This window comes from Micropterus dolomieu, linkage group LG03 (genome assembly GCF_021292245.1).
Source record: "Micropterus dolomieu isolate WLL.071019.BEF.003 ecotype Adirondacks linkage group LG03, ASM2129224v1, whole genome shotgun sequence".
Lineage (NCBI taxonomy): Eukaryota > Metazoa > Chordata > Actinopteri > Centrarchiformes > Centrarchidae > Micropterus > Micropterus dolomieu.
Genome location: NC_060152.1, coordinates 29,950,672 through 29,967,920, shown reverse-complemented (window position 1 = coordinate 29,967,920; position 17,249 = coordinate 29,950,672). Strand labels below are relative to the sequence as shown.

At 43.3% G+C, this 17,249-nt stretch overlaps 1 protein-coding gene across 1 annotated transcript in view; it reads left to right on the top strand.

Moving 5' to 3' along the window:
- LOC123968290 (E3 ubiquitin-protein ligase RNF19A-like) overlaps nucleotides 1-15,392 on the top strand; it is a 32,417-nt gene extending 17,025 nt beyond the window's left edge. The window contains exons 2-10 of the mRNA XM_046044949.1: nucleotides 2,609-3,595; nucleotides 9,366-9,574; nucleotides 9,975-10,119; nucleotides 10,585-10,747; nucleotides 12,712-12,826; nucleotides 13,165-13,326; nucleotides 13,664-13,877; nucleotides 13,982-14,125; nucleotides 14,587-15,392. Of these exons, the coding sequence (XP_045900905.1) occupies nucleotides 2,892-3,595; nucleotides 9,366-9,574; nucleotides 9,975-10,119; nucleotides 10,585-10,747; nucleotides 12,712-12,826; nucleotides 13,165-13,326; nucleotides 13,664-13,877; nucleotides 13,982-14,125; nucleotides 14,587-15,376 (2,646 nt within the window). The 5' untranslated portion in view covers nucleotides 2,609-2,891 and the 3' untranslated portion in view covers nucleotides 15,377-15,392. The remainder of the gene's footprint in view (nucleotides 1-2,608; nucleotides 3,596-9,365; nucleotides 9,575-9,974; nucleotides 10,120-10,584; nucleotides 10,748-12,711; nucleotides 12,827-13,164; nucleotides 13,327-13,663; nucleotides 13,878-13,981; nucleotides 14,126-14,586) is intronic.
- The last annotated feature ends 1,857 nt before the right edge of the window (nucleotides 15,393-17,249 follow it).

Sequence of the window (17,249 nt, the reverse complement as noted above, 5' to 3'; positions counted from 1 at the left end):
CCCTGTGCGCGCGCACACACACACACACACACACACACACACACACACACACACACTCCTGCATATGCTTAATGTGTAAAACGAGCTCTTCATAATCATTTTGTTGAAAAGGGAGTAAAATAACACTAGCAACAAGAAGAAATTGAACATACAACCCTTTGAACGGGAGTCCTGTGCACTACTGACTGAGCTAAACAAACAGCAGATTATAAACGATGAATTAACTAACAATTTGGCCTGATGCCAGACTTATTTGCCGATCCCTGCTATAAAGGTATGGCAGTTGGTTGCTGGATGGATACAGTACTTTATATTTGCTTTAGAGCTTTGTTTACTGTAGGACGGCATGTAGCATATTTTGCTTCATGTATGCCCCTTAAACTTCCTCTTGCCACACAGAACATTCATGTAATGAAACTGGTGCTTGTCAGACTGGTATGGACACATTCTGTTTGTTTCTGTCCAAATTAATATGATCCACTTGTGCAACTGTCTATGTAATTGTGATTCGCAGTAGTAAGCCTGAATTGCTGCTGCATCAGTTACCGGTCTACCAAGACAAACCCTTGCTCTACTCTGCCGAGCATTATCTCACACTTCCTCCTGTTTGCCATTATCAGCAGATGGCGGTCTGGGTGCGGGCCTTGTCATTGTTGATCTTAGAGTACTATCCTTCTGCGTCAATACTGTCAAAGGTTGTCAACCTTCTGTCCCCTCTTCTCAGCTCTGTGACTGACACTCTGATCAGCTGATGCAAACCTGCACATCACCAGCTGTCATACTGACTAAGGAAAAGAACGAGCAAATACATTGGAATACTGTTAAGCTTGCATATTGGGCTGCACATGTAGTAGTAATAATTAATGATGATAATACTACAACTACTACTACTACATATTGTCAAAATTGCAATATGGCCAAGAGCAATATCCAAATTGCAGAACCTGCAATCTTTGGATATAAAATGTGTGGCATTGTAATGAAATACTGTAGTGCTGCAGAGATGCCCCAGAATACAAATCTTGTTCTCCAGACAGGTTTGTTTAATACAGACCCCAACAAATGTCAATTCCTCATGGTTGTAATAGTTTTTCCAGTTGTAAGGGCTTCGCTCAGGGAATTAATTGTATGAAATTTGCAGTGGAATGACATTAATGTGCCTTTGTTTATTGTTGTCTTCATATATTGTAAATGTAATGATCACTATCCCTGAAGACAGTTGTTTATCAAACAACAATTAAGATGAGGATTTATAATCTTAAAGAAATGTGTGTAATTACCTTTACACCAAAACTAACTTCGATTTACAGTACAGTAGTCATTTACAGGGAATGTTAGTCGCATCCTCATACTGAGAAATTTCACTAATTGTGGAGGTGACTTGAATAGAAAGGAAGCAATGCTCCAGGAAATAATATATGAAAAGGATGAGTTTTCAAATGTATTTAAAAAAAATCTGCTTTACAAATACTATATAAGAAATGAAATGCATGACTGTAGAGCTGCACCTAATGATTATTTTTAAAATGTATTAATCAAACTATTTTTATGATTAGTCGATTAATGTATCAACTAATTTATTGTAAAGAGTTTTTTTATCACTCTATTATCCAAAATTAATTCAAAACCAAAAAAGAGACAAAAGCACAGTAGAATAAAGAGAATAGTGGCGTATCTTAAAGTGAGTCTTAATTTCAACTGCATCATTGTGGTTCAAAGAATGATTTACAGACAGTTTCAGATAATAAGTTTGTACCGTTAGTTTAAGCCATTTTTTCACTCATAAGTGATAGTTATTTAAATTGAAAATATTAAACAGCTGAATTTTAGATGACACATGGTGGACCGTTGCCATGAGAGCATTTATGCAGAAATTACTTTTAACATGGAGGTGATGAAGAAACCTTTAGTCACTTAAAATAGATTTTCTAATGTTAACGGAAACACATTTGTTGCGCTGATCACCCTAATATATCAGGCTTGTGTGGGGACAAAAAGTAAAGACGATTTGTGGTGCAAGAGCTTACAGAGTAACGTTACCACGTTGTTGTTGTCTCCGTTGTAAATACTCCTAAACTCTAGATGCTCGCAGGCAGGTTTCTTTTAAGCTGCAGCTTGTTCTCAGGGGGAATCCCTGCTTTAACTGCGTGCAGCACTTCATGGTGACATGTTATGCAAATCAATGTATTTTGGTAATTGAATACGTTGATGAATTGCCCCAGCCCTCCATGTCTGTAAACATACAGTTTCAATGTGGTAGTAGTCGCTGTGTTATATGGCTTAGGAAGCCATGTAGAGAGGAGAACGTACTTAAATTAATGTTCCGTTCATATTTGGGTTTGGACATTTGTCACTTGACTTGACCAACTGCCTGCAGCTGAGAAACTCCCCTCTCCCTTCCTGTTTAAAGAAGGTGATGCTATATACCAAACTGCCAAACCCAATGAGTAATGTACCTCCTCTTTCAGAACTGCAGATTTGATTAGATTTATGTATTTTAATGAACTGTCTTGGGTTGACTTTGTATATATTAAATCTCTTCTTTCCTGTCTCCCCCCCCCCCCTACTCTTGTCCTTCTCCATAATTTTCTTCTTTTGCTCTCTCCAGGTTCTGTTGCATCAGTTTCGTAGCAGGTGACCCCCACCCCTTCGCCAAAATCCGGCTATTAGATGTGACCACGAGGTTGATCAGGAGAAGCCACCATGTCTTAAACACAGACGGGCCCTCTGGAGCCCTGTCCCCCCACCCTGGACCCCCCTCCCCCTCCCCCATCCACCACCTTACCCCTTCTCCAAGCCCCATCCCACTCCCAGATCTCCCTGCACATGTGAGGGACAGGCTACCCAGCCCTGGCTCCCCCCTGGCACACCCCTCCCCTCCCTCCGGAGAGATGAACCTGCAGAAGCACCAGCAGTTGGGTGGTGGTAGCAGTGGGGTGATGGGCTCTAACCGGGATCTACAGTCTACTGCTTCTTCCATCTCTCTTCCCTCTGTGAAGAAGGCCCCCAAGAAGAGGCGCCTTTCCCTGGCCTCTCTTTTCAGACGGCGAGGTCGGGAGCCCAAATCAGGGCGCCAAAGGTCTCGAGAGCTCCAGCCCCCTGGACCTGGAGGGCTTGGAGGGGTGGATGGCATTGCCAGCATCGAGAGCATCCACTCTGAGATGTGTAATGACAAGAACTCTGCCTTCTTCTTTGTGGCTGGGACCGGAGCTGCCTCTGCTGCTGCTGCTTCCACCTCATCTGCCTCAGGGCCTTCTTCCTCTACCTGCTCCTCCTCCAAGGTGGGGGGTGGGGTGGGGGCAGAGCTACTGGAGTGCCCGCTGTGCCTTCTGCGCCACTCCAGGGAGAACTTCCCTGACATCATGACCTGTCACCACCGCTCCTGCATCGATTGCCTGCGCCAGTACCTGCGCATTGAGATCTCAGAGTCTCGTGTCAACATCAGCTGCCCTGAGTGTTCGGAGCGTTTCAACCCGCACGACATCCGCATGATCCTGGGTGACCGGGCGCTCATGGACAAATACGAGGAGTTCATGCTGAGGAGGTGGCTTGTAGCTGACCCTGACTGCCGCTGGTGCCCTGCGCCGGACTGTGGGTAAGAAGTATTTTTAAATACACAGGGCGTGAACACAGCCATAGCCACAGTGCCACTCTGATGCAGCTCACACTGATCCAGTCATATACGCCTTGACATACAGTGTTTTCTGTAGACTGGTTTTCATCAGGCTCGTGCCTATATGTGCAGGGAGTCTCAGGCTTACCTGTTAGAGAAGTTGAATTTGGTGTGCAAGGTAGAGTGTGGTACATGTTTCCATTGGGAACTGATAGGAACTATGTAAGGTATACTATTTCCAATTGGAAGAGAATATGAAAATGGAGAGAGAGAGAGAGAGAGACCTTGTAACTTAGCGAAGGGTGTTAAATAATGGATGTACCCTGGTAGATCTTAAGACTTTAGTCACTTGTGACTTGTGTTTCCCCATCAATCTAATTATGGTGCTAGTAATGGTGCTTCATTTTCATTATTATGATATTCTGTTCGTTTATAATTGATGTGGCTCATTATGCATGTATATTCCGTACTGCGATTTGCTACAGTAAATCAATATTTAAACTCCTAAGATGATGACAGGACAATAAGGACAATGTGCCACAAGAACAGAAGAAGAACCAACTTCCGTGCAGGATTCTCCACTAAACTCCATCTAGTTCACTCCCTCTGTTTTACACAAAAGTCTCCACTACTATTACTGTTTATGTACCGACAATTAATGTGAACAGCTTTTGAGTTTGACATCCATTCATTTGCATTTGCCCTGAACATCTGCCTGTGGGTATGGCCGTGGCTGTGGCTTGACAGATGCCTGTTAAGTACGAGCCACTGTTGCTAACTAACCTGAACAAGGTTTTTATGTATTTGTTTTTTCTGTTAACTCTCTGGATGCCCCTCTAACTGTAATCCAGTAGTGCTGGATCATTTTGCTGTCTAATCTAGGGATCCACCGATCGATCGGCTGGGGACCGGATATGGCCGGTTTTCAGCTTAAACATCCATGAACGAGGCCGAGCAGCGTCAAATGTGCGATTTTCTGCCAGTCACATTAAACGTTACACACTTGCTGCAGTGTTGCACGTCATGCACGCAGCGGCACAGACAGTAATCGGCTATTGTCACAGCCGCACACGCACGCACTAAAACATGTTGTAGAAGTTCTGCACCGTGAGTGAAGGAGACACAACGCTAGCAATTTATACCTGCAGAGAAACACAAAGAGGCGTTCTCTGGTATTATGTTAGAAGACGTGGACACGGTGGATATTTTAAAGCACAAACTGTGAACACAGCTCTCATTCAGTACATCGGTGAGCCTCCTCCACGGCTCACCTGTTGCTTTAAAAACGAATCGCGGTTGAATTAATTCAAAATGCGAGTTGTCTTTATAAAACAGCTGACAAATAAAGTCAACAGAGCAGACAGATACAGGGAAAGAGAGAGAGGTGAAGGTGTGTGTGTGTATCTGTAAGGTAGAGAATTGAGTAGAATTAAAATGGTGAGATAAGAAATAACATAGGCTTCTAGAAATAGGGTGATTCTTTCAAATATTTTTAAATAGAAAATACAAATATACCCACCACAGTAACACACTCATTCTGTGGGAAACACTGAGCCCTGTAGTGAAATTGTATTTGTACAGAAAGCCCTGTGCAGCAGCCTGATCTGGAGCACTTTTTATTGTGAGATGTGTGTGTGTGTGTGTGAGTGAGAGAAGGTCCTGTAACCTGCTGCCGTTTGGAGAAAATTAAAGTTATTCAATAGTCAGTGTTTCATACTGAACATACAGTTGAATGGACCCCAGTCAGAAAAGCAAATGCTAATGGGGATCCACATTTTCCAAAGAAGAGAAGTTCCAAAAATGTTTGTGTATTTTGTCAGTCGGTGAAAATTGTAATCGGTCGGTCAGACCTTTTTAAAAAATAATCGGAATTGGCGCGGTAAAATGCAATCGGTGCATCTTCCTGAGCGATGGCTCGTTAGGTTGCTTTCACCCAGTCCCCCACACTGTCACTGCAGTATGTCTTTGTAGAGGCCCTGCAGGGTCAAAGGGTGACTCTGACTTGCTGACCCATTAAAACAGCACCTCATTTATGTGGAGTTGAGTGGACATCTGTCTGAAGTACCTTTTTTAACTTTTGTCTTTTCATAACTCCCAAAAATCATGAGGAGTCCAGTTTTGAATTTTAATTTGATTGAACCATTGTTGTCTCTGTGAGGCTGACTGTGATATGGAAAAAAGGGTGGGCTGCATTCGGGACCTTTTTACTATGGGAAATTTGACCTTGTTTTTGTTTAATAAAGATTGAAATCATTGGAACATTCGTAACATGCCATAAGCATGTAAACATAAGCCAATGGGATGAAGATGCACAAACACGGGCACAGTAAACATTGCAGAATCACATGCTTAAGCAGGCTGCCTTAATGAACTAGTTTCTGTCATGTTTAAACATGCGCTTTCTCTCGCAGCCATTTCCTTTTCTTCCAGGAATTGTTTGAGGTCAGGTGGCTATAAAGCACCCATCCCATCAGACTTTTCTCAAGTACTGTTTGTAACTCATTCTGCCAAAGTAACCTTGACTATGTGGGCAGCTGGATCTGTTTTGTTTTGTCGGATGTCCTGTTTTGTAACCTTGACCAGAATAGTATCAAATATATTTTGAGGGTATAAAAATGTGGGAGGAATGACGTGTTTTATTATGCTTTGAGTTTGAAATAGCAGAAGCATAAAACAATGTTAGAATTTTGCCTTGGAGGGTCCTAGTATGTTGAGAAATAACAATAAATAACACTATAGCCATGACATATAGATATTGATATTATATTGAGGTTTTGGTCTTGTCACAATATTGTTTTTCTCCATTTTCAGCTCTGCTGTCTTTAGCAAACATGACCGTCATTAAGAATTGTGTAGTTGCTTAGTTTTTAGTTGTAGTTTTGCGTCCACCACCTTTGTCACTAGTTCACCCAAATCTCACTTTTCTTTTTGCACAAGCAAAAAGCCACGGGCAATGCTAAGTTAAACTTCGCAGTTGTAACTTGTCAGACATATTTTCAGTTTGTATACATGTTACTGAACAGCTATTTCCTCACACACAGAATGTCTGCATAGGTCGGTGGTCTGTTAGCTGTAACCTTAACGTTGCACAGTGTTCAGCTAATCTTAACTTGGCACAAGTTCCTGGAGTTCAGTTTTTTGTAATTGTCCTTGTAAGAGTCCTTCCTTCCTCTCTTGTGTCCACATTTGCCAGACAGAAATTGTGCATCACTTGTGCTGAAAGGCTAGAGTTTATTTTTGCACCCCAGAGTGGTTCAGGAGAAACTACAGTGTCCTTCCATTTTAGTTTTTCCATTTCTCTGTACTCTGTCCTTTCCTCTTGCTTGTTCCTCTTTCCTGTAGCTCAGATGCTTACAGTTTATTACTTAGTTTGTTATGTTCTTTGTTTCAGAGAAGTTTGGGAAATGCACAAAAGGCACATTTGAAACCGATGACGTCCTTGTGGAAACAATAGCTTCAGCCTGCTGTAATTTAGCACACATAATCAGGTGCACCTTGGACAGGGATTGGAGAGGTTCCAATCCATCCAGCCAAGTGAGTCCTGGGCAAGATAAATACTAAATACATAAAATACATACTAAAAAAGCATTTAATGCAGCAGCTGTAGTAACCAGAGATTACTGAATAGAATTTTTTTTTTATTGGTTATGCTGTGGTTTATTGGCTTGAGTACTTAGTCTTTCTTTTCCACATTCTCTGGGAGGAAGGCTATGTACTATTAATACCGGTAATACAGTTACAATATGTAACTTTTAGCGTGGTATGAAATAGTTTTTCCGAGGAAGTGTTGTGATCTAAACTGACCTGGGGCCTGTACTATGAAGCAAGTTCAACATACCCAGGATATCTGTTTTGCTGGCTTCACTAACCGAAACATGGTGCAGGTTATCAACTTGGTAAGTCAACTCAGGGTTTCCCAATCCAGCCATGAGCGCGTTCACGTAAAGGGCCGCTGTTTGCAGCAGATGACCCATCACAAATACGTACAAGTATACTGGCAGCAGAGCGTCATATTTTACAAACAAAGAGAAAACTATAATATTAGACAAATATGGAGAAGTTAAACATAATCCAGGCTAAACGCAGTGCAGCTGCTAAATGCAGGAAGACGCTGGCTGTGTAGAGTTAACAGGCTTATAATGTCACTGCCCCATCATTAGGGCACGAGTAGATCTGACTATAATTACATTTGTGTATTCCATTTAATTAAGGTGTATTCTTATGACATGACAATTTTAGCCTTATTCTTTCAGCTGCAGCGGCTGTGTGTCGGCGTTTTGACATTAAAAGCCGCAAGCACTAAATAATTGGTTGTTTTAGTTGTTTTCAAGAACGTCTCAGCACTTCAAAAATCAGATCGATTTATTGAACACACTCTGAAATGTTCCAAACATTTTTCTAAATTAACTTTATAAAGCAACAAAACAAGGTCGAAAGTCTTCACCACTAACATGACATGTTATAACAAACTAATTCATATTAAACTTAACTTGGATACCACCATATATGCATCTAATATTTAGCCTAACATTTAACTGTTTCTTTTAATGTGATGCTGTTGTCCAAGAGAACTGATTGGTCAGTAGGTTGTGCCTCAGTTAATATGGTGATGTACCGGTCAGAAGTGAACCACCGCTGTAGGACTAAAAACCCAGGGTTAAACCTGAAGTTACCTCCCTAACCTCAAATGGTGCTTCGTAGTACAGGCCCCTGATGTTTTGTTGTTGTAGTGTTTAGTGCTGGTGGTTTACCAAAAATGAAATAAGACTGACGTGTCTTTGTGTTCCTCACTGTGTGTCTGTATTTGAGACACAGTCCTCAGGAGAGTGATCCACAGTGGAGGAAGTCTCCCAGGTTCTCCATGGCTCTGTAATTGAAATTTAATCTCGCGTTGGTCACAGAGGGGCTGGGAAGCTTCTGCTACAGTCGGCTACGACGACGTCACACAATCCAGAGTTTCCCTCTGGAAAGCTAGCCAGTATTTTGAAGCTGTGATCTTGAACAGATGAACATCCACTGCTTCTGTCTCCTGTCTCTTTGCTGAAGGCATCATGCATCACATCACCTTAGCTGTCATTCTGTCACAGATGTTAGGATTTGCTGCGTCATGTTAATACACATGCAGAAGACGTAGTTACCGGGGAACCAGGCAGACTGACAACCGCTGTAGACTCTGCAGCAGACTCTGCTTAATGCAGTATCATGTCATTTACTATCGGATGGTCTGGACAGTCTCACCTTAAAGATATGGCGTTGGCTGCGCAAAATATAACTGCTGCCCTGGAAGTGTTGCTTAAGTGAGAGGAGGTGGGCCTCTGTTTAAAGTGTGTTCTCTTGTCATCCTGTCATCTCCAATAAAGGATGATGTTTCTCCATAGCACCAGTGGATTGGGAACCAAAATTCCATTATGGGACATTTTTACAGGGTCATAGAGTGATGTCCTACAGTCAACACAATTACTGAGAATGGACAAAGCATCATTCTTTAATGTGAGCAGTACTCTGCAGTAGGGCTGCAGCTAACGATGATTTTAGTATTCGAAGCTTCGATAGATTATTTTTACGATTCATCGATGCGTCGTTTTAGAAGTACTTTTGCTTGGCGGCGGCCAGTTATTTTCATTTGCACTTGCAGACACCAATTGCTCCGTTTTCCTGTGACCTTGATATATTTAGACAGAAGTCATTCTGTGATGTCACTATGTTGTATTAAATTTTAACTTTAGCCTTATTTATGTTCGTCTTCTACCAGGTATGCAGTGATCGCCTTCGGGTGTGCCAGCTGTCCTAAAATCACTTGCAGCAGGGAGGGCTGCGGTACAGAGTTCTGTTACCACTGTAAGCAGCTGTGGCATCCCAATCAGACCTGTGATGCAGCACGACAGCAGAGAGCCCAGAGCCTCCGCCTGAGGACGGTCCGCTCGTCCTCCCTCAGCTACAGCCAAGAGAGCGGAGCTGCAGGTTGGCTGACTGAACACACACAGACTCACAAAAGCACACAGTTGCATGACTGCTCATTTGCATTTTGTTTTTGCTCGTTTCTTTTTCTGTATTTATCCTATGCATGTCTGCCACATCACTCACACATTGTTAGAAATGAGCAAAAGATTATATCCAGTACATAATGATGTTACATGGTTCTTTGTGTCAATAGAAGTAGGAATGGGAAAAGTGTGTTGGCGATTAAAGTAAGAATTCAGTTAAATGTAGAATAGAATTGGACAAATTATTTGTAGGCAAACGTGTCAAGCTTGAAAGACGTTACCTGACTGACCAGGCCTAGCTTGTTGATAGCAGTAGGATAAGTAGTCAGTGAAACTAATGAAATCAAATTCTCTCTCTCCATCCTTCTGCCTTTCAGCTGATGACATTAAGCCATGTCCACGCTGCGCTGCTTACATCATCAAGATGAACGACGGCAGCTGTAACCACATGACCTGCGCCGTCTGTGGCTGTGAATTCTGCTGGCTCTGCATGAAGGAGATCTCAGACCTGCACTACCTGAGGTCAGTATGTTAACATCTTCATACACACAGACACAGTTTAGATGTTATTTGTAGTTTTACATATGGACATAAGTTTTGTAAGATACGTAAAGTAACGACCTCCAACATATTGTATAAATGTTCTCATCACTGCTTTCATCTCTATAATTGTGATTCACACAATGCCAATAACAACTGTTATACAGTAAACAGACCTGCTACAGTATCGACTGTATGAATGTATCGATGACCCGGGATAACGACCCCACTGAGGTTAAATAGCTGAGTTTCCCTGCCAGTCGGTCAGAACTGAAGAAGTCCTTTGGATGAGGGTCGAAACGTCTTCCAGTATCTTCAACCAAGTCCAGTTGCCCTTGATTTTAACCTTCGTTGGATAACTATGACCTGGATGACTGAGAATCTTCATAGACGACTGTATGAATGAATTAATCGTTCCTTCTTATCTTTCCCCTCTACCTCTCTCAGTCCATCAGGCTGTACTTTCTGGGGGAAGAAGCCATGGAGCAGGAAGAAGAAGATTCTTTGGCAACTGGGAACGCTTGTGGGTGCCCCTGTTGGCATTGCACTCATCGCTGGCATTGCTATCCCCGCCATGATTATTGGGATCCCTGTATATGTGGGAAGGAAGGTGAGGCTCTGGAAACACAATCATGTACAGTAGTTTAGAACATGGTACATAGTACATGGTTGAGGCAGATCAACTCCGCTCAGCTAAGTTGTAAACATAGTCAGTGTTACATAACAGTACATATCACAGGTATCAGTTTTGGAAGTAAACATGCAGCATGACCAGAAATGAGTACTGCATCAATCAGTAACCAACTAGTTATTAGGTAAAACAAGCGCACATACTATTATGTACTTTTCTCAGGCTCTGAAGTTACCTCGAGCCAGCTGAGGTAATTTGTCAATCTGCCATGTTAGTTTGTATCTAAGGGTTTGTTTAGTAGATCTCATCACTCTAAGGCTGTTCGATATGATTTTGACATTACAATGAAATGAAAGAATCCAGATGCTCCAGAATTCCCCTCTTAAGCTTGCCAAGAAGAAGCCAGAGCCAGCAAACTTTTCTCCCTGGGAAAAAAAAAAAATACAGAGCTGAACCAGACCACATTCAGTAGTGATCACATGACACATGTGAAACATCTGCGCATGAATCGCCTGCTTTCAACTTGCACTGGGTGAACGTTCAGTCTTTAATGTTAAATCCATGTCCTGGTCACTCACTATACCGACACCATGGCCATTTACTTGTAACGTGGTCACGTGTTGAGTGTCATATCAGCTGTACTTTGTCACTGTTGACTGACTTACAAAGCAGAAATGTTGCAATAATACTAACAAGCAGTCTTAGTGGGAAGTAAGTGGGAATGCATATTTATAGTTTTTGTTACATATGTGTGTTTTTCTTTGAGTTTGGGACAGCAAAGAACTCCAATCCAAATCAATTGCACATTTTTGTTTTCAGAATTAAATAACAGTAACAACTGTAAATACAGGCATACTTATCAATCATTTGTGCAGTCTTATTGATGGTGTCATTTGTAGCTCTGTGCCAATGTTGCTGTTTTGACTCTTGTCTGTTTAACCCAGTGTTTCTTCCACTTGTGCTTCTTGTGGTTTCAAGATATGTGCTATTTTTTCCTTAAACACACTCAAGAATTTTGTTTGCAACGTTGCTACCTATTAATGTTACGGGAATGACTTGTAATCGGCTCTTTACTTGTTCCTAGGCTGTGATCACTATCATTACACTATCAACACTAACATACAGTAATGTGTAAATATTTTAGGTGTGGAAAAGAGTAAACATGATGTTATTTATCAATTAACAAAATGCAACGTGAACAGAAGAAAAATCCGCAACAAATAAATATCTGGTGTGACCACGCTTTGCCTTCAAAACCGCATAAATTAACAGTCTCCTCAATGCTGAGAAGTACAGACAAATACTTAACCATCATGCAGTGCCATCAGAGAGACATCTGATTGGCCCTAAATTTATTCTGCATCATGACAACGACCCCAAACACGCAGGAAAAGTCAAAAACACACATATGTAAAAGTCATCAGCTTAAAGAAGAACGAGGAAGTGATGGTTTGGCCCCCACAGAGCCCTGATCTCAACCTCATTGAGTCTGTCTGGGGTTACATGAAGAGAGAGAAGCTACTGTGGGGAGGTCTCCAAGATGTTTGGTCCAGCTATGTGCAACAGATGCTGTTTTGAAGGCAAAGGGTGGTCACAAAACATTACCATGTCTGTTTTTGAAAGCATTCTTACTTTACAGCATTTTTCCCACACCTGTTTGCACAGTACTGTAGAGTGCTCGGAGGCCAGCTGGCAGTGGGTGGTTTGGGTTTGAATGCCTGATCACTTCCTAAACCTGCACCTCTGAGTTAGTTTACAGGCCCTGCACACTACCAAGCCAGCTAAAAGATGGAAGAAAATCAGCATTTTAGCTTTCCTCTTAACGTGGCATCTTAAAAGCCAAAGCACTAAAGTCAGTTCTCAGTTAGTTTGTATACTACTTGTGAGAACAGAGGATTGACTCATATGACACTGTGACTCACATTGCTCCCCTTTTGTTGCAGATCCATAACCGCTATGAAGGCAAAGATATTTCCAACCATAAGAGGAACCTGGTGATCGCTGGTGGAGTGACACTCTCTGTTATTGTGTCTCCAGTGGTGGCTGCAGTCACTGTCGGTCAGTCCGTCCTCCAGCCTCTCTCCTTCCTCCTCCTCCCTCTTTGTCTTTGTCTTTGTCTTTGTCTTTGTCTTTGTGCCTCTGCTCCAGCTCTCTGCATGCCTGGAGATCTTTATTGACATATGTTTTTGTTAGCTTCAGGAATGTCTATTGTTTAATCTTAGAGTTCATATCATCCAAAATTTGTTTTTAAAGTCAATTGGATTTCTTTCGAGCTCTTCAATAAAGATGGGGAAGTTGAAGGAGATTTAGACTATTTTAATTTCTGTGCGTCAGTAACAGTCCCCCCACCCCCTCTAACTTGTCCCTGGTGTCTCTCTGCCTCTTTCACCCCTCAGGCATTGGTGTTCCCATCATGCTGGCTTATGTCTATGGTGTGGTGCCCATCTCACTGTGCCGTAGCGGAGGTTGTGGCGTCTCAGCTGGGAATGGCAAAGGAGTTCGCATAGAGTTTGATGACGAGAATGACATGAATGTTGGCAGTGGTGCAGCTGCCACCGGTAAGCTTCAGTGCAGCCATCCCCACTACACATACTGACACCCAGAAGTGACTCTGTGTTTATGCCCAAGTCAGCAAACAACAGAATTTGTCTTTTGCTGACTGATGCACTACTGAGTCCCTGTCCAAATGAAATCTGCTGCTAGTTTCACAGATGTCAAGTGTTCTTTCACACTTTCTTTTTCACTAAAAAATGTCCTTTTTGTGCTTCTCTGAAACCAAAAGCCCACTCTTTCTTGGAAAGAAGCCCTTACCAGTCCAGAATTTTGTACATTTTGTTTTTGATTCCTTATTTTTGTATTTTGAAATGTGACTTGATGATTGGATCTTCTGTGTAGATACTACATCAGTGGCAGACACAAGGAACAACCCCAGTATAGGTGAGGGCAGTGTTGGTGGACTGACAGGCAGCTTGAGTGCCAGTGGCAGCCACATGGACCGTCTGGGGGCCATGAGGGACAACCTGAGTGAGACAGCGTCCACCATGGCCCTGGCCGGAGCCAGCATTACTGGCAGCCTCTCTGGCAGTGCCATGGTCAATTACATAAACAGGTGCTGAAACAGCAACACATGCCTTGAGGTTTAAATGCTGGTGCAATTTTGGACTTCACTGTGCTTCCCTGCGTTGTCTAAATCTCCCCCTCATATGTTGTCAGGCTGGAGGTGCAGGCTGATGTACAGAAGGAGCGCTGCAGTCTGAGCGGTGAGTCTGGCACTGTCAGCCTGGGTACAATCAGCGACAACGCTAGCACCAAAGCGATGGCTGGATCCATTCTCAACGCATACATGCCCCTCGACAGGTGAGCATCAGTGACTTTTTATCTGATGATGCCATTAGGGCTCTTGTTCATTGGCCACGTCTGTGTGCTTCTGTGTAGCTGGTGTCCTTCCAACAACCTGTAATATGAGACAGGTTGCAGTGAAATATCCAGTAAAAGCACACCTGTGATTACATGATGTAAATACCAAGTCGGTGTCACTGCTCACACCAGTACTGATGAGTTAGAAATGATCAAGACTCTTGAGATGTGATACTCGTCAGAACTTGTTTAAATTTTATTTTTATATCTAGTCTTTGTTATGGAAACATTTAGTGCTAAGTGATGTTACAAGATCTCCAAATGTTTTACAATGTGCATCATGTCTAATGATGCAGACTTTTGAGGCCTATTGCTACATATAAACATCCACACACATACAGTAGATGTGGTATTTTACTTAAATGTCTTACTCATGCTTCCCTCCTCCTCTCATGTTCCAGAGATGGGAACAGTGTGGAGGTCCAAGTTGACATTGAATCCAAACCTGGCAAACTACGGCACCACAGTGGCAGCAGCAGCGTAGATGACGGCAACCATGTTGGTCGCTGTGGCTGGACCTGCCCTTCCAATGGTTGCACCTCGTCAGAAGGTAAAGGAACCTCCGCTAAGTGGGCCAAAGAGGCATCCTGCTCCTCCTCGTCCAGCTCGGGGGGCAAAAAGAGCAAAGGCAAGCTGCGCAAGAAAGGCGGCGGAGGCACCAAGATCAACGAGACGCGGGAGGACATGGACGCTCAGCTGCTGGAGCAGCGCAGCACCAACTCCTCAGAGTTCGACTCTCCCTCACTGAGCGGCAGCCTGCCGTCTGTGGCCGACTCCCACTCCAGCCACTTCTCCGAGTTCAGCTGCTCCGATCTAGAAAGCATGAAGACGTCCTGTAGCCATGGCTCAGGTGGAGGCGACTACCACACGCGCTTCGCCAACGTCAGCCCCCTACCCGAGGTGGAGAACGACCGCCTGGAGACCTGCCCCTCTTCTTCCTCCTCCTCCCAGGGACAAGGAGCTGTGATCACTCCCCACTCCCCCACCTCCTCCCTAGGCCACGGCGCAGAGCACCCCCCCCTCTGCTTCATCACAGAGGAGAATGTCAACCTGGTGTGCCCCGCTGAGCTGGACTCTCACAGCAACACCAGAGAGCTGCTAAAAGAAACCAACAACAACAACCAACAACCACAGCACCCAACCCAAACCCAGCAGCAGCCTAAGAACTCCTGTATACAGACTGACATATGAAATCTTAATACCTTAAGTGCTGCACAGACGCTATTTTTATTTAACGTCTTTTCCTCCACTAAACTAACAATCATAGCTTACAGTTTAACCTGCATTTTCTGTTATTCCCTTGTAATAGGGGACGTGTTATTTTGGGATTTATGTCCTTCGTAAAAAGGAACCCCTGAGCAAAACAGAGATCTGTGTGTGACTGTCAGAGGGCTTGTTGGAAGTATGAAGGGGTTTCCAAGTGCAGCCATTTGAGAAATGTTAAGGTTGTGAATGCTGGTGTTTCTCCTTGTGTGACCTGCAGACTGCTGACTGACAGTTCACTCACTCACACTACTTGTAACACAGACAGCCCACATATTTGGTCACTTTCCTATTGATCTGTGTAGGTTAAAAATGAAACCACAGTTTTGCTTGTAGATCTTGGCTCGACAACGCAGATGCAACACCAATGTTACAGCTTTCCAGACGCGAACTCGAACAGGGACCAGGCAATATGATTGACTATTTCCTCTTTTTATTTTCCCATAAATGTATTAGTAACACAGGAGCCTTTGTGTTCTTGTCTGCATTTACTATTAGACTTTTCCCTTGATGTTGGTTTGAGATGAACCCTCTAAATGTATAAGTCTACGGCCCGGGCTTAACATCCTAAATCATTTTAGCACTGAAACCGACTTGCAATACAACTGAGATTGTCTTTGGGATGCACACACAGCTGTTTGTGGGAGATGGCGCTTGACAGCTCTTTAGCAGCTTGGTAACCACTGAGTTTATACTTGTAGCTGATGTTGCCTAAAACTGTGTGTGTGTGTGTGTGTGTGTTTTTAAGTGCTGGGATGACTTTGGGAGCCCAGGTCTTGTTGAGAGCTTGTGATGGGGTGTGTGGGGGTGGGGGTGGGGGGGGGAGGGGGGATTGATTGGAGAAAGGTCTCTGGAAGGCCATGGTTATCAAGATAATGCTGAAAGTCATTATATTAACATTAACCAATGGGTTGGTCAATTCTGTGAAATTGTATCAAGAAAATGTTTTGTCCTGTTCAAAGGTGATTTATTCAGGCTGATGGTCTCGCCTCACCGAGTAAGAGAGAGCTTTGATATCTTTCTTTGTAAACTCATGGTGCCTTCAAGAAGCTGTTTGTGTTCTCCGTTTGTCTCTCTCTCTCTCTCTCTCTCCACTGTGTCTTCAAGACTCCAAATGACGACGGCTCTTTATAGGTTGCAGAATGTCTGTCTGTGTAGGAGGGATTCTCATTCACATACAGAACACACAGTCTGACGTGGTAAATGAAGACTTCTCAATTGCCTACCAAAGACAGCACTCAGGCTCTTGTTAAATCTTATACCTTTTGACTTGTCACACGTTGACACAGTATGGTGCATCCTTTTTACACCATGGGGGATGAATGAAGACAAGACCCAGGATTATACAGACATACAGACTGCTGTTTTGTACATGCTTCACAAATGCTACGCAAATAACTGAGGCCCCAGAACGGCCCGAGGCACCTGCACTGTTATCTGTAGTTCTTATTACATTGATGTTCCGCAATGCACAAAGATGAATAGGGATGCATAGGTTTGTTCTGGGTTACCTTCCCTATTGATTTGTCCTGTGATTCCGGTTTGTGTTGCTAATCGGTGCTGCTGAGCAGACCTGAAGTCAGATTTACTTTATTTCAGTGTTTGCTTAAGCCTGTCTTTACTGCTCAGTGGTCAGCTTTATTGAGGCCACTGAGCCGGCTCAGGTGAAGCTCTACCAGATAGGTAAAAGCATCTTGAATGGTATTTTGACCCAGGTCTGTCACTGAATGAACACACTCAGTTTGGTTCGGGGGATTAAGGCTACATGCTGCAGTCCCCCCCCCCCCCCCCCCCCCCCCCC